The sequence below is a fragment of the Brachyhypopomus gauderio genome, unplaced genomic scaffold (genome assembly GCF_052324685.1).
Source record: "Brachyhypopomus gauderio isolate BG-103 unplaced genomic scaffold, BGAUD_0.2 sc465, whole genome shotgun sequence".
NCBI lineage: Eukaryota > Metazoa > Chordata > Actinopteri > Gymnotiformes > Hypopomidae > Brachyhypopomus > Brachyhypopomus gauderio.
Genome location: NW_027507286.1, coordinates 26,139 through 47,154, shown reverse-complemented (window position 1 = coordinate 47,154; position 21,016 = coordinate 26,139). Strand labels below are relative to the sequence as shown.

At 46.4% G+C, this 21,016-nt stretch overlaps 1 protein-coding gene across 1 annotated transcript; it reads right to left on the bottom strand.

The window, feature by feature from the left end:
• Positions 1-758: 758 nt before the first annotated feature.
• On the bottom strand, positions 759-15,696 carry LOC143506334 (uncharacterized). The gene is made up of 2 exons (XM_076996307.1): positions 8,929-15,696; positions 759-7,195 (listed from the first exon to the last, which is right to left on the bottom strand). Exons 1-2 carry the CDS (start codon positions 14,137-14,139, stop codon positions 1,943-1,945), a joined length of 10,464 nt encoding a protein of 3,487 aa, XP_076852422.1. The 5' UTR covers positions 14,140-15,696; the 3' UTR covers positions 759-1,942.
• Positions 15,697-21,016: the final 5,320 nt, after the last annotated feature.

Here is a 21,016-nt window from a genome sequence, read left to right as displayed (position 1 = left end):
CACTCATTTTTGCCGCTGATGTTATTTATTGGTTCATTAAGATATAATGGTTTTGACTGAGCCATCTGGAATGGCGAAAGCGGCTCGCGTTTACGGATCTGGCTCCATATATTGACAAGACAGGTCAATATTTTTCAGCGCGACATTACCGTGAGAGAAGTCAACAGGGAAGAGCGTGTTTAAAGCTAGCCTTTAAATTATTTTTAATTTAATCGCTGCTGTAGCTTCTGTCACCGTTTTGCTACATTCACAATAGTAGTGTAACGGGGTGTCAAGCCCCGTTTTGTGGGGGTAGTAGCAGCAACCTCACCTTGGACGACGGGAGAGCGGAAGGATCTGGGTCCCCACCCTCCAGTACAATTAGCCTCAGTGCTTATTTGTTTAAGTATGGGTAGCCTGCCCTGTTCTACACTATGGCTTCTAACTTCCCCAATAAATAGATGTAAGGTGAGCCACTGCCTGAAATGGTGAGGTGGGCTTCGGTAGACCCTGACACGGTGGCGGCCCGAAGGATTGGTGTTAACCACACTGTGAATGGCTACAGGTTTGTTAACCCCCCTTTCCCCCTCCCTAGATCAGGACAGGACAGGTGAGACGCCCCCACTCCAAGGTAGGTATATCAGTAACACAGTAAATACCCTGTTGGGCATCCAACACATACACACAATATAACTCAAACAGTGACTATACTTAAACAACTATAATTTGAACAATTATTAACATAGTTTATTCATTTAAAACATATATAAATCTGGGTGTTCCTCTGGAATTAAATGAAACAAATGACAACAACAGCAGTAAATAATCCACAATATTATTTCTGCACTCCCACTCTGGGTGTATTTGGCAGTCCACAGTTTGAGAGAAAGAGTCTACGAACGGTCACGTGGATCTCAGTCTCTGATCACAGTCTCTGATCACGAGGCAAAATACTCTTTCTTAACGTAGCCTCATAAATAAAATACCCAGGAAAGACAAACAAATACAAGATAAATCACTTCCCTTCAACTGAGGAGGCGAACTGCTGAGAGGATGTCGTCTGGATGGCAGGGTACACGGCAACAGTCTGACACGGAGAAACAGTCTCTGAAGACCAGGAACACGCTGAGTCTCTGTGTGGCGCTTCCCCACTGCAGCCGGACGGCAGACGCGGCCGCAATCCCTCGCGTTGTGCGTGAACACGGCTCCCACTCAACCTGCAGCTAACGCCAGCCCAAACGCGCGCACACGGACACGCAGGAAAGTGCACAAAAAAACAAACCAGCAGCCTTCCCCCGCGGCAACGCCGTATCCTCCGCCACATGCACGTTGCAGAAAAGGCCTCACGCACTCTTCTTGCTACACAAAGGTGGGCACGTCCGCCATTTCGTGCGCTACGCAACAGCTGAATTTTCCCCGAGACCAGTCCTGACTCAATACGCACCGGAGTCTAGTTTAAAGAGCCCTCAGACCTGCTCGTCTCACTCTGAACGCTGGTGCTCACAAATACAGACTTTCTCTCGTTTGAAAACACATAAATACTCGTTTGTTCTCTCTATATGGCTGGAGAGCACGCATACACGTTTACTGCTCTTAACCCACCGTTCGCTTTCGATTTCCTTGACCCGCCCCCAAAGCGATACTGGGACCTCACATTCATCTTCGGACAATACTTTTAACCCTTGCATGCCCCGGTACACACAGTACATTGTTGGAGATTGCAGAAAAGTAACTAAAGCATCATAAATATTTGTGTACTCCACATTCCCCCCTGCTAAACCCTGCCATACCAGCGACCATCCTCCAGCAGGCCTCATCTCTGAAATACAAACAAAACAGATAGATGTGAACAATAGTTACACTTCAGGTGTGGAAGCCATAACTTCAAACATTTTTTTTTTTTTTTACATTCAAACAACAAACTCGTTTTCTTCAACCAAGGATATCGTACATTTAACATCATTTATTTCAAAACATAATCGTTCCTGTACCTCCAAGGAAGCATGCCCCTGCCCTGCCTGTCTGAGCGCCTCAACGTGCCAACATGGTCACTCCCTGTATCTGACTCATCAGCATCTTCAGATCCCCCTTCTGTCCCTGTATCTGCATCTACATCCCCAGCTGAATGGTGTCCCTCTAGTGCTACTCCCTGATCCCTTTCTGCGTAAGTGTCAGGTGTTTGCCTAGTTCCTGGTATGTAAATAACATCGGCGTGATCTGAATCGGAATGTTCAGAATCCCTATGCTTATGGTCAGGTAGGGTTCTTTTAGTGGGAGACTGGAATGTGCAGTGCCTGAGTTGATCCCTATGAACGACTTTAGTGGGCCCTCCCTTTTCAGGCTGTATGGTAAACACTGGTGTATCTGTGTGATTTTGCTTCAAGACAATGTATGGCTGTGCTTCCCATTTATCCTGTATCTTATTTCTGCCCCTAGGTTTGTGGTTCCTCAGGAGCACCCGGTCACCGGGTCTAACAAGGGCACCATAAGACCTACGATCGTAGGCTCTCTTTCGCCTTTTAGAGGCTCCCTGTGTGGCCGCTCTTGCAACCTCTACAGCAGTCCTCATCCGCTCATGGTGATCCTTTACCCAGTCATCCAGATTGTCAATGTCACTATTTTCTAAATCCTTTCCTCCAAGCACATCCAAGGGCAACCTTGCATCTCTGCCAAACATGAGGTAGAAAGGCGAATAACCCGTGGAGGAATGGACATGACTGTTATATGCCATTACTAATTCGGGAAGATGTTCTTTCCAATCCCTCTTCTTTTCCGGAGGCAAGGTCCGTAACATGTCGTGCATCGTCCGGTTGAATCTCTCGCACTGAGAGTTCCCTTGTGGATGATACGGGCTTGTACGGCTCTTCGCTATACCATAAACGCCACAAATTTCCTTGATTACGCTGGACTCAAAATTCCGTCCCTGGTCTGAGTGTAATCGAGCAGGGCAGCCATAATGAACAAACCAGTGCTTCAGGAGGGCTTTAGCTGTTGTGTGGGCTGTTTGGTTCTTGGTTGGTACTGCAATGGTAAATCTAGTGAACATATCTGTGAGCACCAACACATTCTCATAACCACCTTTGGATCTCTCCAGCAGGGTGTAATCCATTGCAAGCACTTCCAGTGGAACACTGACTTTACTACACGTCATGGGTGCACGAATCCTTGGAAATACGTCCTTCGCCAGTGCACATCTCCTGCACTGTGTGATCCAGCTCTGGACGTCCGAAGTCATGGTTGGCCAGTAGTAACTCTGTCTCATCATTTGCAGGGTACTCCTCTCACCGAAGTGCCCGCCATGTTCGTGATGACTTTCGTAAACCCTTCTTTGCAATGACTCTGGTACAATCAATTGCCATACATCCTCTCCATCTCTTGGGTGGCATATACAACGAAACAACACCCCTTGGCGCAGTCTCAACCTGTCAAACTGTCTACACAGTTTCTTCTGTTTCAAGCTCATAGCGCGTTGTTCAGTAGGGCTAGGCTTCTTCTCACTCAGCACAGCACCATAGATTAGTTGGATGACAGGGTCTTCTCTTTGCAGTTCTTCGATCTCACTCCAGCTATATCCACAGGCCCCCCTCTTAACTGAAGCTTTAACGGCAGCCTGTACAGCGGACTCATTCCTCATCCCCTCTGTGGCAGGCCATAAACATGCACGCACTTCCTCTGTCTTAATCTGTATGAAGTCTTTGTCCACATCAGTCACTTCAGGCTCTTCTTGGGAAGGAATCCTTGACAGGGCATCGGCGTTGGTGTTTTGTCTCCCTGGTTTATAGTGAACATCAAAATCATACTCTGCCAACTGAGCTACCCATCTCTGCTCGACAGCCCCCAAATTGGCCGTCCCCAAATATCGTAGTGGATTGTGATCTGTGACGACAGTGAACTTTGTGAACATCAGGTAGTCCCTGAACTTCTCCGTTATGGCCCACTTAAGTGCTAGCAACTCTAATTTGAATGCACTATAGTTTTTGTCATTCTTTTCTGACCCCCGTAGGCCCCGGCTTGCGTAGGCTATTACCCGCTCTGTCCCCCCCTGCTTTTGGCTAAGCACAGCCCCTATGCCCTGTAGACTCCCATCAGTGGTAAGTGTGAAAGGTAGTGTTAAGTCTGGGTAGGCAAGCACTGGTGGAGACATTAGGCACTGCTTGAGACTATCAAATGCTCTCTGGCATTCCCCACTCCAGGTGATTGGTCCAGGAGCTCTCTCCCTGGCCTTCACTCCTCCCAACAAGTCATACAATGGCCTGGCTAAATGTGAAAAATTGGGTACGAAGCGTCTATAATAGCCCATGAACCCTAGCACCTGTCTCACTTCCTTCACTGTCCTTGGAGTAGGCCATGTGTGCAGGGCCCTGACCTTTTCATCATCTACTTGGACTCCTTCGGCAGAAATCACATGCCCCAGGAACTTCACTTCTGAGCGGAAGAGGAAGCACTTGCTAGGTTTCAGCTTCAACCCATGGTGCCTTAGACGAGTGAGTACAAGTTCTAGTCGCTCACAGTGACTTTCAAAGTCCTTTGAAAAAATGATGATGTCATCAAGGTACACCAGCAATGTGTCAAAAGCAAGGTCACCCAGCACCACCCCCATAAGTCGTTGGAAAGTGGCTGGGGCATTGCAGAGGCCAAACGGCATACGACACCACTCAAAGAGCCCAAATGGTGTTGTAACAGCAGTCTTCTCTCTGTCTTCCTCACAAACTGCCACCTGGAAATATCCTGCTGTCAGATCCAGTGTCGAGAACAGCTGAGCATTTCCTAGGGCGTCGAGTGACTCCTCCACTCGTGGAAGGGGGTATGCGTCTTTACATGTGACCAAATTCAGCCTTCTATAATCACAACAGAATCGTACTGTCCCGTCCTTTTTGACAACTATAACTGCGGGGGATGCCCATGGACTGGAACTCTCTCTCAGGACCCCCTGGTCAACAAGGCTTTGCACATGTTTCTTAAATTCCTGGAACATGTGAGGTGGGACCCGCCGGTGCCTCTGTTTAACGGGTGGGGCATCACCTGTGGGAATACTATGCGTCACAGCCGTAGTATAACCGTAGTCGTGGTCACCTTTCGAGAACACATCCTTGTACTTCTCAAGCAAGTTTAAAAGTTCCTTATACTGCAATGGAGTAAGGGCATCGGAGTTCACCTGGACTGGAATAGGCATGTGATTTGCATCACACTCCTGGGGGTGACTGTCACCCTGTTCAACCACCTTTACATGTACAGCCCCGTTGCTCTCCTCAAGCTCCACCATTCGTCTTGGTAGCACCTCCTGTGGTTTATGTACTGATGCCACCATGGCCCTGGGTTTTAATCTTATGGGCCTCTCACTCGAGTTCAACACTCTCACAGGCACTCTGCCCCCTTCTGTCTTGGCTAACACGTTTGCGACCATAAGCCCCTTCGGAATACCTGCTCTAGGTGTAGGCTCCACCAATACTTGGCACTTTACCTTGGGTGGCACTCTGCAGCGGCCTTCTAGTACCTTCTCACTAAAGGGTGGAATAGTAACTGCACCTCTTCCAGCCACTCTAACAAAGCCAATCTTGCCACCAGGGCCAATAATCTGCGATTCTTTCTCAACTCTGGCGAGCACATGTCGTACACTCGCCTCCCCCGTGTGTCGGCTGTGCTTATCCATCGGCTTTAATCCACCTCCTGTAATGAAAAGGTCTCGAAGTCCACTTATCACATTCATTCCAATGATGCCAGAGAGCCCCTTCATGTCTGCTACATCTGGACTGGTGTCTGTTAGCACAAACACACACTTCCCATAAAGCGTCCTCCCCATGCACTCAATGTCTGCCTCCAGGCATCCAAGAACAGGTATGTCTAACCCATTTGCGGCGGTAAGCTTTACCCAGCTAGCTGATGACAGCATCAGTTCCTCTCCTTCAAAATATCGTTTGAAGTGAGACTCTGTTATTGTAGTAACCTCTGATCCAGTGTCTAAGAGGCAGTTTGTCTTCACACCAGCTATCTTAACTTCAATGGTTAAGCAGTCCCCAAATGCATTTTCTCTAAGCGTGCTAGGCACTTTCTGTGAGACTGTCTTACCTGTCCTACTCCAGACTACTGAAGAGTCTTGACTGTTCTGTCTAACTTGCGGGCTCCTGACCGCAGCTTCACCTGTTGCTTCCCCCTGTTTAGGTTGGGCAGCATGATTTTTTACTTCTTCGCTACGGGGGCAGTAACGACTGGTATGGCCTGGCTCTCTGCATGTATAGCAAACATACCTTCCTTCGCTATCTTTCAGAGGCAGCTTCCTTGGCCTCTTTTGCTGAAGCTTTGCTTTCTCTTGGCTGTGAACAACTTCGTACAACTCTTCCTGACGTGCAGCTATCTTTTCTATAGCCTCATGTAGCATCTCAAGAGTTAGTGTTGGGGAAGCACCTGCAGTTGCAGCAGCAGCATTCACAACGCCTCTAGAACGGGAGCTACTCCTTGTGCCACTTGATGCTGGCACCTCCTCCTCCTCAGACCAGGTAATAGCGGCTTGCATCAGTTGGGCAAAAGTTAAATCTTCCTCGTCCTTTACCCTCCTTTTCATCTCACGCCTCAAGAAGTCATCCCTTAAGCCCAGTACCAGTTGTTCTTTGAGCACAGCATCAGCATCAGGTACACGCTTGGAATCCCTACTGAGGACTCGACTAAGCTTCTCTTGCAGATCGTATGCGTAAGAGCGGATAGTCTCACCAGGCATCTGTATCCGATCATAGAACTCCTTCAGTCTTGTGCCTATAGGCACCTTGTCCCCATAAGCTCTCAAAAGGGTGGAGAATATTTCATCAACACTCTCCTCCTCTCCTTTCAGCATAAACTTCACTGTCATTTTGGCTTCATCCTTTAATTGCTGCCTGACTAGTTCAATACAATCCTCATCTGTAACCTTCATGACTTTAAATGCAGACTTCATCGCTGCCACCCATTCCTCAATGCTCATGTCACCTGGCTTTGTCAAGCTCCCACTAAACTCTGGCAGCTTGCGATCCCGAGGGATATACACAGCAGTTGGACTCCTCTGGGCAGCAGCTTGCTGATCTATAACAGCCTTGGCCAGGGAGAGTGCCTCTCTCTGCTCCTCTCTAGCTTGCTGCAAAGCTCCAGACTGCTCAGCCAGCCTTCGCTGCATCTCCTCAAACTCTCTCTTTAACTGTTCAAGCTCAGCCATCTTAAGATTGACAGATCTGTAACCAACAGCTGCAGCCTACTTGAAATGCACCTACTGACTATCCTGTTCGTGACGCCAATTGTAACGGGGTGTCAAGCCCCGTTTTGTGGGGGTAGTAGCAGCAACCTCACCTTGGACGACGGGAGAGCGGAAGGATCTGGGTCCCCACCCTCCAGTACAATTAGCCTCAGTGCTTATTTGTTTAAGTATGGGTAGCCTGCCCTGTTCTACACTATGGCTTCTAACTTCCCCAATAAATAGATGTAAGGTGAGCCACTGCCTGAAATGGTGAGGTGGGCTTCGGTAGACCCTGACACGGTGGCGGCCCGAAGGATTGGTGTTAACCACACTGTGAATGGCTACAGGTTTGTTAACCCCCCTTTCCCCCTCCCTAGATCAGGACAGGACAGGTGAGACGCCCCCACTCCAAGGTAGGTATATCAGTAACACAGTAAATACCCTGTTGGGCATCCAACACATACACACAATATAACTCAAACAGTGACTATACTTAAACAACTATAATTTGAACAATTATTAACATAGTTTATTCATTTAAAACATATATAAATCTGGGTGTTCCTCTGGAATTAAATGAAACAAATGACAACAACAGCAGTAAATAATCCACAATATTATTTCTGCACTCCCACTCTGGGTGTATTTGGCAGTCCACAGTTTGAGAGAAAGAGTCTACGAACGGTCACGTGGATCTCAGTCTCTGATCACAGTCTCTGATCACGAGGCAAAATACTCTTTCTTAACGTAGCCTCATAAATAAAATACCCAGGAAAGACAAACAAATACAAGATAAATCACTTCCCTTCAACTGAGGAGGCGAACTGCTGAGAGGATGTCGTCTGGATGGCAGGGTACACGGCAACAGTCTGACACGGAGAAACAGTCTCTGAAGACCAGGAACACGCTGAGTCTCTGTGTGGCGCTTCCCCACTGCAGCCGGACGGCAGACGCGGCCGCAATCCCTCGCGTTGTGCGTGAACACGGCTCCCACTCAACCTGCAGCTAACGCCAGCCCAAACGCGCGCACACGGACACGCAGGAAAGTGCACAAAAAAACAAACCAGCAGCCTTCCCCCGCGGCAACGCCGTATCCTCCGCCACATGCACGTTGCAGAAAAGGCCTCACGCACTCTTCTTGCTACACAAAGGTGGGCACGTCCGCCATTTCGTGCGCTACGCAACAGCTGAATTTTCCCCGAGACCAGTCCTGACTCAATACGCACCGGAGTCTAGTTTAAAGAGCCCTCAGACCTGCTCGTCTCACTCTGAACGCTGGTGCTCACAAATACAGACTTTCTCTCGTTTGAAAACACATAAATACTCGTTTGTTCTCTCTATATGGCTGGAGAGCACGCATACACGTTTACTGCTCTTAACCCACCGTTCGCTTTCGATTTCCTTGACCCGCCCCCAAAGCGATACTGGGACCTCACATTCATCTTCGGACAATACTTTTAACCCTTGCATGCCCCGGTACACACAGTACATTGTTGGAGATTGCAGAAAAGTAACTAAAGCATCATAAATATTTGTGTACTCCACATTCCCCCCTGCTAAACCCTGCCATACCAGCGACCATCCTCCAGCAGGCCTCATCTCTGAAATACAAACAAAACAGATAGATGTGAACAATAGTTACACTTCAGGTGTGGAAGCCATAACTTCAAACATTTTTTTTTTTTTTTACATTCAAACAACAAACTCGTTTTCTTCAACCAAGGATATCGTACATTTAACATCATTTATTTCAAAACATAATCGTTCCTGTACCTCCAAGGAAGCATGCCCCTGCCCTGCCTGTCTGAGCGCCTCAACGTGCCAACATGGTCACTCCCTGTATCTGACTCATCAGCATCTTCAGATCCCCCTTCTGTCCCTGTATCTGCATCTACATCCCCAGCTGAATGGTGTCCCTCTAGTGCTACTCCCTGATCCCTTTCTGCGTAAGTGTCAGGTGTTTGCCTAGTTCCTGGTATGTAAATAACATCGGCGTGATCTGAATCGGAATGTTCAGAATCCCTATGCTTATGGTCAGGTAGGGTTCTTTTAGTGGGAGACTGGAATGTGCAGTGCCTGAGTTGATCCCTATGAACGACTTTAGTGGGCCCTCCCTTTTCAGGCTGTATGGTAAACACTGGTGTATCTGTGTGATTTTGCTTCAAGACAATGTATGGCTGTGCTTCCCATTTATCCTGTATCTTATTTCTGCCCCTAGGTTTGTGGTTCCTCAGGAGCACCCGGTCACCGGGTCTAACAAGGGCACCATAAGACCTACGATCGTAGGCTCTCTTTCGCCTTTTAGAGGCTCCCTGTGTGGCCGCTCTTGCAACCTCTACAGCAGTCCTCATCCGCTCATGGTGATCCTTTACCCAGTCATCCAGATTGTCAATGTCACTATTTTCTAAATCCTTTCCTCCAAGCACATCCAAGGGCAACCTTGCATCTCTGCCAAACATGAGGTAGAAAGGCGAATAACCCGTGGAGGAATGGACATGACTGTTATATGCCATTACTAATTCGGGAAGATGTTCTTTCCAATCCCTCTTCTTTTCCGGAGGCAAGGTCCGTAACATGTCGTGCATCGTCCGGTTGAATCTCTCGCACTGAGAGTTCCCTTGTGGATGATACGGGCTTGTACGGCTCTTCGCTATACCATAAACGCCACAAATTTCCTTGATTACGCTGGACTCAAAATTCCGTCCCTGGTCTGAGTGTAATCGAGCAGGGCAGCCATAATGAACAAACCAGTGCTTCAGGAGGGCTTTAGCTGTTGTGTGGGCTGTTTGGTTCTTGGTTGGTACTGCAATGGTAAATCTAGTGAACATATCTGTGAGCACCAACACATTCTCATAACCACCTTTGGATCTCTCCAGCAGGGTGTAATCCATTGCAAGCACTTCCAGTGGAACACTGACTTTACTACACGTCATGGGTGCACGAATCCTTGGAAATACGTCCTTCGCCAGTGCACATCTCCTGCACTGTGTGATCCAGCTCTGGACGTCCGAAGTCATGGTTGGCCAGTAGTAACTCTGTCTCATCATTTGCAGGGTACTCCTCTCACCGAAGTGCCCGCCATGTTCGTGATGACTTTCGTAAACCCTTCTTTGCAATGACTCTGGTACAATCAATTGCCATACATCCTCTCCATCTCTTGGGTGGCATATACAACGAAACAACACCCCTTGGCGCAGTCTCAACCTGTCAAACTGTCTACACAGTTTCTTCTGTTTCAAGCTCATAGCGCGTTGTTCAGTAGGGCTAGGCTTCTTCTCACTCAGCACAGCACCATAGATTAGTTGGATGACAGGGTCTTCTCTTTGCAGTTCTTCGATCTCACTCCAGCTATATCCACAGGCCCCCCTCTTAACTGAAGCTTTAACGGCAGCCTGTACAGCGGACTCATTCCTCATCCCCTCTGTGGCAGGCCATAAACATGCACGCACTTCCTCTGTCTTAATCTGTATGAAGTCTTTGTCCACATCAGTCACTTCAGGCTCTTCTTGGGAAGGAATCCTTGACAGGGCATCGGCGTTGGTGTTTTGTCTCCCTGGTTTATAGTGAACATCAAAATCATACTCTGCCAACTGAGCTACCCATCTCTGCTCGACAGCCCCCAAATTGGCCGTCCCCAAATATCGTAGTGGATTGTGATCTGTGACGACAGTGAACTTTGTGAACATCAGGTAGTCCCTGAACTTCTCCGTTATGGCCCACTTAAGTGCTAGCAACTCTAATTTGAATGCACTATAGTTTTTGTCATTCTTTTCTGACCCCCGTAGGCCCCGGCTTGCGTAGGCTATTACCCGCTCTGTCCCCCCCTGCTTTTGGCTAAGCACAGCCCCTATGCCCTGTAGACTCCCATCAGTGGTAAGTGTGAAAGGTAGTGTTAAGTCTGGGTAGGCAAGCACTGGTGGAGACATTAGGCACTGCTTGAGACTATCAAATGCTCTCTGGCATTCCCCACTCCAGGTGATTGGTCCAGGAGCTCTCTCCCTGGCCTTCACTCCTCCCAACAAGTCATACAATGGCCTGGCTAAATGTGAAAAATTGGGTACGAAGCGTCTATAATAGCCCATGAACCCTAGCACCTGTCTCACTTCCTTCACTGTCCTTGGAGTAGGCCATGTGTGCAGGGCCCTGACCTTTTCATCATCTACTTGGACTCCTTCGGCAGAAATCACATGCCCCAGGAACTTCACTTCTGAGCGGAAGAGGAAGCACTTGCTAGGTTTCAGCTTCAACCCATGGTGCCTTAGACGAGTGAGTACAAGTTCTAGTCGCTCACAGTGACTTTCAAAGTCCTTTGAAAAAATGATGATGTCATCAAGGTACACCAGCAATGTGTCAAAAGCAAGGTCACCCAGCACCACCCCCATAAGTCGTTGGAAAGTGGCTGGGGCATTGCAGAGGCCAAACGGCATACGACACCACTCAAAGAGCCCAAATGGTGTTGTAACAGCAGTCTTCTCTCTGTCTTCCTCACAAACTGCCACCTGGAAATATCCTGCTGTCAGATCCAGTGTCGAGAACAGCTGAGCATTTCCTAGGGCGTCGAGTGACTCCTCCACTCGTGGAAGGGGGTATGCGTCTTTACATGTGACCAAATTCAGCCTTCTATAATCACAACAGAATCGTACTGTCCCGTCCTTTTTGACAACTATAACTGCGGGGGATGCCCATGGACTGGAACTCTCTCTCAGGACCCCCTGGTCAACAAGGCTTTGCACATGTTTCTTAAATTCCTGGAACATGTGAGGTGGGACCCGCCGGTGCCTCTGTTTAACGGGTGGGGCATCACCTGTGGGAATACTATGCGTCACAGCCGTAGTATAACCGTAGTCGTGGTCACCTTTCGAGAACACATCCTTGTACTTCTCAAGCAAGTTTAAAAGTTCCTTATACTGCAATGGAGTAAGGGCATCGGAGTTCACCTGGACTGGAATAGGCATGTGATTTGCATCACACTCCTGGGGGTGACTGTCACCCTGTTCAACCACCTTTACATGTACAGCCCCGTTGCTCTCCTCAAGCTCCACCATTCGTCTTGGTAGCACCTCCTGTGGTTTATGTACTGATGCCACCATGGCCCTGGGTTTTAATCTTATGGGCCTCTCACTCGAGTTCAACACTCTCACAGGCACTCTGCCCCCTTCTGTCTTGGCTAACACGTTTGCGACCATAAGCCCCTTCGGAATACCTGCTCTAGGTGTAGGCTCCACCAATACTTGGCACTTTACCTTGGGTGGCACTCTGCAGCGGCCTTCTAGTACCTTCTCACTAAAGGGTGGAATAGTAACTGCACCTCTTCCAGCCACTCTAACAAAGCCAATCTTGCCACCAGGGCCAATAATCTGCGATTCTTTCTCAACTCTGGCGAGCACATGTCGTACACTCGCCTCCCCCGTGTGTCGGCTGTGCTTATCCATCGGCTTTAATCCACCTCCTGTAATGAAAAGGTCTCGAAGTCCACTTATCACATTCATTCCAATGATGCCAGAGAGCCCCTTCATGTCTGCTACATCTGGACTGGTGTCTGTTAGCACAAACACACACTTCCCATAAAGCGTCCTCCCCATGCACTCAATGTCTGCCTCCAGGCATCCAAGAACAGGTATGTCTAACCCATTTGCGGCGGTAAGCTTTACCCAGCTAGCTGATGACAGCATCAGTTCCTCTCCTTCAAAATATCGTTTGAAGTGAGACTCTGTTATTGTAGTAACCTCTGATCCAGTGTCTAAGAGGCAGTTTGTCTTCACACCAGCTATCTTAACTTCAATGGTTAAGCAGTCCCCAAATGCATTTTCTCTAAGCGTGCTAGGCACTTTCTGTGAGACTGTCTTACCTGTCCTACTCCAGACTACTGAAGAGTCTTGACTGTTCTGTCTAACTTGCGGGCTCCTGACCGCAGCTTCACCTGTTGCTTCCCCCTGTTTAGGTTGGGCAGCATGATTTTTTACTTCTTCGCTACGGGGGCAGTAACGACTGGTATGGCCTGGCTCTCTGCATGTATAGCAAACATACCTTCCTTCGCTATCTTTCAGAGGCAGCTTCCTTGGCCTCTTTTGCTGAAGCTTTGCTTTCTCTTGGCTGTGAACAACTTCGTACAACTCTTCCTGACGTGCAGCTATCTTTTCTATAGCCTCATGTAGCATCTCAAGAGTTAGTGTTGGGGAAGCACCTGCAGTTGCAGCAGCAGCATTCACAACGCCTCTAGAACGGGAGCTACTCCTTGTGCCACTTGATGCTGGCACCTCCTCCTCCTCAGACCAGGTAATAGCGGCTTGCATCAGTTGGGCAAAAGTTAAATCTTCCTCGTCCTTTACCCTCCTTTTCATCTCACGCCTCAAGAAGTCATCCCTTAAGCCCAGTACCAGTTGTTCTTTGAGCACAGCATCAGCATCAGGTACACGCTTGGAATCCCTACTGAGGACTCGACTAAGCTTCTCTTGCAGATCGTATGCGTAAGAGCGGATAGTCTCACCAGGCATCTGTATCCGATCATAGAACTCCTTCAGTCTTGTGCCTATAGGCACCTTGTCCCCATAAGCTCTCAAAAGGGTGGAGAATATTTCATCAACACTCTCCTCCTCTCCTTTCAGCATAAACTTCACTGTCATTTTGGCTTCATCCTTTAATTGCTGCCTGACTAGTTCAATACAATCCTCATCTGTAACCTTCATGACTTTAAATGCAGACTTCATCGCTGCCACCCATTCCTCAATGCTCATGTCACCTGGCTTTGTCAAGCTCCCACTAAACTCTGGCAGCTTGCGATCCCGAGGGATATACACAGCAGTTGGACTCCTCTGGGCAGCAGCTTGCTGATCTATAACAGCCTTGGCCAGGGAGAGTGCCTCTCTCTGCTCCTCTCTAGCTTGCTGCAAAGCTCCAGACTGCTCAGCCAGCCTTCGCTGCATCTCCTCAAACTCTCTCTTTAACTGTTCAAGCTCAGCCATCTTAAGATTGACAGATCTGTAACCAACAGCTGCAGCCTACTTGAAATGCACCTACTGACTATCCTGTTCGTGACGCCAATTGTAACGGGGTGTCAAGCCCCGTTTTGTGGGGGTAGTAGCAGCAACCTCACCTTGGACGACGGGAGAGCGGAAGGATCTGGGTCCCCACCCTCCAGTACAATTAGCCTCAGTGCTTATTTGTTTAAGTATGGGTAGCCTGCCCTGTTCTACACTATGGCTTCTAACTTCCCCAATAAATAGATGTAAGGTGAGCCACTGCCTGAAATGGTGAGGTGGGCTTCGGTAGACCCTGACACGGTGGCGGCCCGAAGGATTGGTGTTAACCACACTGTGAATGGCTACAGGTTTGTTAACCCCCCTTTCCCCCTCCCTAGATCAGGACAGGACAGGTGAGACGCCCCCACTCCAAGGTAGGTATATCAGTAACACAGTAAATACCCTGTTGGGCATCCAACACATACACACAATATAACTCAAACAGTGACTATACTTAAACAACTATAATTTGAACAATTATTAACATAGTTTATTCATTTAAAACATATATAAATCTGGGTGTTCCTCTGGAATTAAATGAAACAAATGACAACAACAGCAGTAAATAATCCACAATATTATTTCTGCACTCCCACTCTGGGTGTATTTGGCAGTCCACAGTTTGAGAGAAAGAGTCTACGAACGGTCACGTGGATCTCAGTCTCTGATCACAGTCTCTGATCACGAGGCAAAATACTCTTTCTTAACGTAGCCTCATAAATAAAATACCCAGGAAAGACAAACAAATACAAGATAAATCACTTCCCTTCAACTGAGGAGGCGAACTGCTGAGAGGATGTCGTCTGGATGGCAGGGTACACGGCAACAGTCTGACACGGAGAAACAGTCTCTGAAGACCAGGAACACGCTGAGTCTCTGTGTGGCGCTTCCCCACTGCAGCCGGACGGCAGACGCGGCCGCAATCCCTCGCGTTGTGCGTGAACACGGCTCCCACTCAACCTGCAGCTAACGCCAGCCCAAACGCGCGCACACGGACACGCAGGAAAGTGCACAAAAAAACAAACCAGCAGCCTTCCCCCGCGGCAACGCCGTATCCTCCGCCACATGCACGTTGCAGAAAAGGCCTCACGCACTCTTCTTGCTACACAAAGGTGGGCACGTCCGCCATTTCGTGCGCTACGCAACAGCTGAATTTTCCCCGAGACCAGTCCTGACTCAATACGCACCGGAGTCTAGTTTAAAGAGCCCTCAGACCTGCTCGTCTCACTCTGAACGCTGGTGCTCACAAATACAGACTTTCTCTCGTTTGAAAACACATAAATACTCGTTTGTTCTCTCTATATGGCTGGAGAGCACGCATACACGTTTACTGCTCTTAACCCACCGTTCGCTTTCGATTTCCTTGACCCGCCCCCAAAGCGATACTGGGACCTCACATTCATCTTCGGACAATACTTTTAACCCTTGCATGCCCCGGTACACACAGTACATTGTTGGAGATTGCAGAAAAGTAACTAAAGCATCATAAATATTTGTGTACTCCACAGTAGCGACTAGTTACTCGCTCCTCCTGGATCATTCGCTAGCGTCCCCGCGGGTCTAAAGTGAGAAGGAAACGAATCCGCACTCTGCGTTTCAATGGACTACTCTTCTTACTCGCACCCCTCCAAGTTAAAATCTTTTTGTTTTTATCTCTGAGTCGGACAGTGTCTGAATGTCATGTCTGACATGTATTATGTTTAGTATCTCTATGTTCAATGGTTCAATGAATATTGTTCACTTCTTAATAAAATATGGACAGCACAAGATGCATGTGATGTGTGTTTGTGTGTGGTACCTGCAGAACACTGAAAAACAGTGTGAGTGAACAAAGCTGGTTGTATATAGGGTGGCCACTTTTCAGTATTGCTTTAATTTTGGTATTTGGCTTTAATTTTGGTATTTTTTACTATTATGGATTTTACTATATTTGGCATCACCTCTCGTACACCAGCTGCCCCCCACCCCCCGTCCGTCGCCATACCAGATATTGCAAATACTCATATTTCTTCCACACATCAATGTTCTCTCCATCCAGTTCACTAAAATTTTAAAAAGCTCGTGCTGGTGAGCATGCTTAATGTAGTTATTATACAGTGTACATTTGCAATATCTACAGACCATTTACCAATTAATTATAACCTTTGTATAAACTTTTATGGTAAAACTTAGTTTACATGCTACTGTGAAACAGAACCACCGCGTTCCGCCATGTTTGAAAACGCTGGGAGGCTGGTGGGGTGGGCGTGGCTTGGTCCCAGAGGCGGTCTCAGAGCTCTGTGTCAGTCCGGAATCAGTGACCAATGGAGATTGCAGAGGAACGCCTTCATCTAAGACCCTCCCACACGTGAAATGTGTTCCAAAAGTCAGAAGCAAAAAACGAACCAGAAGCAAAGAGAGATTCCAGAAGCAAAAGACCTTACTGGGAAAATCCAAAAAAACAAAAACAATGGAACCAAAAACTTGTCAAAATGCAAACGAAAATAAGTTTCAAAATATAGCCGCAAGCGGCAATTGCGGGTTCACACACAAAAAGGCAAAAAAGCCCAAAAAATTGGCAAAATGATTCAGATCAGAAGTAAATCACATGCTGACATAACTGATATAACTGGCATGACTGGAATGACTTCACTGGCATGATGAACAAAATAACATGACTGATATGACTGACAACTGGCATGACTGGAATGAGTGACATGACTAGCATGACTGTAATGACATGACTGATATGAGTGACATGACTGGCATGACATGACTGATATGACTGGCATGACTTATGTCTGACATGACTGGACTGACCTGACTGACATCTGCGTATGTCAGAATAGGAGACAGAGAAATAGCACATCTGGCTAGGGTTGCATCTATGTGAACAATATAGGAAGGCCTGCCTGTGTCTATACATGATTGGGCCTGTAGATTACCAACAGAGAGAGTTTGAGGGAGCCAGAGACTATGCTTTGTTAATTCACTCCTTGCACACCTTGCACGCCTAACATGACTGTCCGAGTATTCAAAGTATGAATGTGGACTGATATGACTGACATAACTGGCATGACTGTAATGATTTGATGATTTGACTGACATGGCTTATATGACTGACATGACTGATATGACTGGACTGAAATGATTGGCATGACACGACTTACATGACCGGCAGAACACGACTGACATGACTGGCATGACTGATATAACTGACATGACTGGACTGACATGACTGGCATGGCATGCCTGATATGACTGATACGACTGACATTGCTGGCATGACTGACATACTATACATATACTATAAATATGCATACAAACTATACATACATTTAGGTAGAAGTGTGTGTGTGTGTGTGTGTGTGTGTGTGTTTGTGGTAGTGTATGTTCTGACATTAATCAGATTAAGCAAATAAAGTCACCCAATGTCAAATGTGTTGAATCTCAAGAAGATATGCAGGGGCCCATGGGCCATATAGGATATGAGCATTGTTTAGAGTAAATAATTAACCTTGGATTTGAATACATGTAGCGTGCTCTGAAGTATCAGTGTCCATTTAACTAGCTTATGAGTCACCAAGGCCCAAAAGGTCACAAAGCTTTGTAATGGCAAAACAATTCAGATAATAGATCTAAATCACTTGCTGAGATTATCTTAGTGTGTCTTTGGATGGCAAAAATAAGCTAAACATCAGTTAGTGTGTTGGAAATGGCTAGAGAACTGTGTATATGAAGCATAATTGTAGTCCTGTGTGTGAATGTGTATGGAGAAAAAAGTTAAATATCTGTGTGTGTGTGTGTGTGTGTGTGTGTGTGAGAGAGAGAGAGAGAGAGAGAGAGAGAGAGAGAGAGAGAGAGAGAGAGAGAGTGTTTTCAAAAACAGAAGCTAAACGTCAGTTTGTGTGTTTGTATCTGGGTTACTCATAGAGAAATGGGTAGGTATGGCAAGGGCAGTGTGAAAGCTACAGAGGCCTGTGTTTTTGTAAGTGCATGTGAAAGAGAGGGGGAGGAGGTAGAGCCCATGGGTTGTAAAGTGTTGGAAGCATGGGGGAGTGTGAGGGGAGTGGAGGAGGGGGGGGCAGAGTGTGTGAGAAAGGCACCTGCGTGTGTCTCTACTTCTCCCTCCACGGCTGAGTATGGAAAATGAAAATATTCACTGTAGAGCTGTTTGCAGGCGGATTTGGCTCAAACTTGGCACACTTCACCACAATGGTCATGTGAATGTGGATGTCAATTTTCATAACAATCAGACATACTATGGCGTAGTTATTGAACTGTGAATTTGATGTGTTATGATGGTAGCATTGTGATGCATATGAAAAATATTAATTTGTCAAAACCTTAGGATTTTTTCGCTAATCTTAGCATTTCAGAGTCTGCTGAGTATTACAAGGTGTGATTTAAGGTGATGGAGTTAAAATGCTAGGACTAGTATGAAAATGGCAAGTTATATATATTTGATAATAGTGAAAAAGTGGTACATTTTTGCAAAGCACATGTAATTAGAAAGTTGCTAGGAATTCTGCATACAATCATATGAGTGCAAGCATTTCTTGATAAGTGAAAATATGTGGGAGAAATTCAGGATTTTCTAGTATAGCGCCACCTAGTGGTGCAATTCCCTTCTAACATGAGTATGTCTTAGAGGGTGTGTACATGAACATACCATGTCCGTTTCATGTGTATATACCTATGGTAAGTCTGTCAAATGGCCAATTAATTAAAATTAAAATTAATTGGCTTATGGCGGCCATGTTTTTTGAGTGATGAGGTCATCATTGTGTGTCTTGATACCACTTGACCCCATGATGATGCCTGTAAAGTTTTGGCTTGATGTGACTAATGGTTTCTGAGAAACAGTTTTTCCCATGTTATAGCGCCCCCTATTGGACAATCGTGGCCAGCTTTGACCTGTGACCTCCGAGTCATGTGCCCTAACAACTGATAAATTTGCATGAAGATTGGTCAAAGCATTGTTGAGATATAGCTGCTGAAGTAAATTTGGCCACGCCTCAGAGCTATTGATTGACATGTGACAGCCAGGCTGTATGGAAATGTCACAATGTTGGCGATAAGTTTTGATAATGAGATTCTTTTGAGTAGTTTGATACCAAGATTGTGGTGATCAGATGAAAAACCAAGGAGTAGTAGGCAAAAGTAGGTTTTGCATATTATGCAAATTAGCAAAAAATCTAAGTAGGCGGAGCTTCATAGTTGTATATGAAATGTCCTATTGAATTGAGCCAAGGAATGCATAGGAAGTGGAATTTTGTTTCTATGACTTATGGTATGGGAGATATGGGCCAAAAAGTCACATAGTGTGCTATAGCGCCACCATCAGGCCGATGTGGGTCCCTATAAGTGTGTGTGGTCCTTTTGACCTAGAGAACAAGTTTGGCAAGTTTGGTGTGTCTAGGCCTTACGGTTTAGGCTGCAGTATCATTTATAGACAGCAAAATGGGCAAAAGAATAATAATAATAAGAAAAACGCTAACAATTACAATAGGGTTCCCACACTATGTGTGTGTGAACCCTAATAACCAATTATATAAAAAATATATACTTTTGATATATATTTTTCTGTTTTGCATTCAAAACATATACTTTCTGCTCTTGGATTTACTTTTGCTTTTGTGGAACTATTGAAACAAAAATCACACCATACTTTTTACTTCCCGCTGACGGAACATTTTCGGCTCGCGTATGGCGTCAAATCCAAGTCAATAATCGCGAGCGCGGAAAACCATTTCGCGCGAGGAAAAGTGCTTACTCGCGCGAGCAAAAATGCTCTCGCGCGCGGAGAGAGCTTCCTCGCGTGAGCAAACCTACTCTTGCGCGAGGAAAATTTGTCACACCCTTTCTGCTTGCGATTAACCCTATTGTGCAGTCACATACCAGGCGGCCATTTCTAAAATTCCTCAGATGTCAGACATAGTCCAATTTAAAAACTAGATATCTCAAGTTGTACATATATGAAAATTATCATTCATGGCTCAAACTGAAGTAGACAGTTGGGGGAACATATTGATACCAAGACATATGTTATATTGTCTTTTGACTACCTCTCCTTGTCCCTCCCTCTCTGCTGCTGTAATATTGCTAATTTCCCCGCTGTGGGATCAATAAAGGACTTATATGATATTGAAATGTTTTTTTTTTTTTTTTGAGCCTCTATCGCAGATGCTAATATGCCAAGAATGTCAGAAATGCACACTGGAATTTGAAGTATCACAAGCATGTATATTCACATAGTTAATCAAATCTCTTATTGGAAATTGCAAAAAGTTTCGCTATGGTCTTTTCTAATAACACAGAAAAAATGAAGCAAATCCATGCAAGCATTGCAAAGTTATTCCACTTTGTTCCAAGCAATGTCAAGGTCACCACACCCTGTCCAAATGTGCTAAGTATGTGCCACACCCTGTACACACCCGTAGCCAACCAAGCTAACATGCTAACAAATTCCATACACGAAACCGATGAGCCATTTGAAACAACAACGCTGCACATATTACAGAAAGACCAGAAAATTCCAATGACTAAATTTCATGTCCAAATATGAACGTTATGATATCATATCTTTGTCCAATATAGTCCGACAGCATAAGCTAGGTTACCGGAGCCAACTCCGGTAGCATCCGACACGATACAGAGTACTCCAGCACTCAAAAGCTCCAAAACTGTTTATAACCTAACGCTTAGTTAATGTTTAGTATTAGAATATATATTTTTTACAATATCGCTTATGAAAATTTATCCATTGTTACTCACAGTACGTAGAATCGCGTCGTAGCCGGTGTACCGTCTCACTTCCGGGTTGGCGAAAATTCCGAAA

Bases quoted from the DNA above. Each gene is read 5' to 3' on its own strand.
- LOC143506334 (XM_076996307.1), bottom strand. From the start codon at position 14,139: ATGGCTGAGCTTGAACAGTTAAAGAGAGAGTTTGAGGAGATGCAGCGA. The intron at 7,196-8,928 runs AAATAAATGATG...CATTTCAAGTAG, and splicing joins ACAGGAACGATTATGTTTTG to GCTGCAGCTGTTGGTTACAG.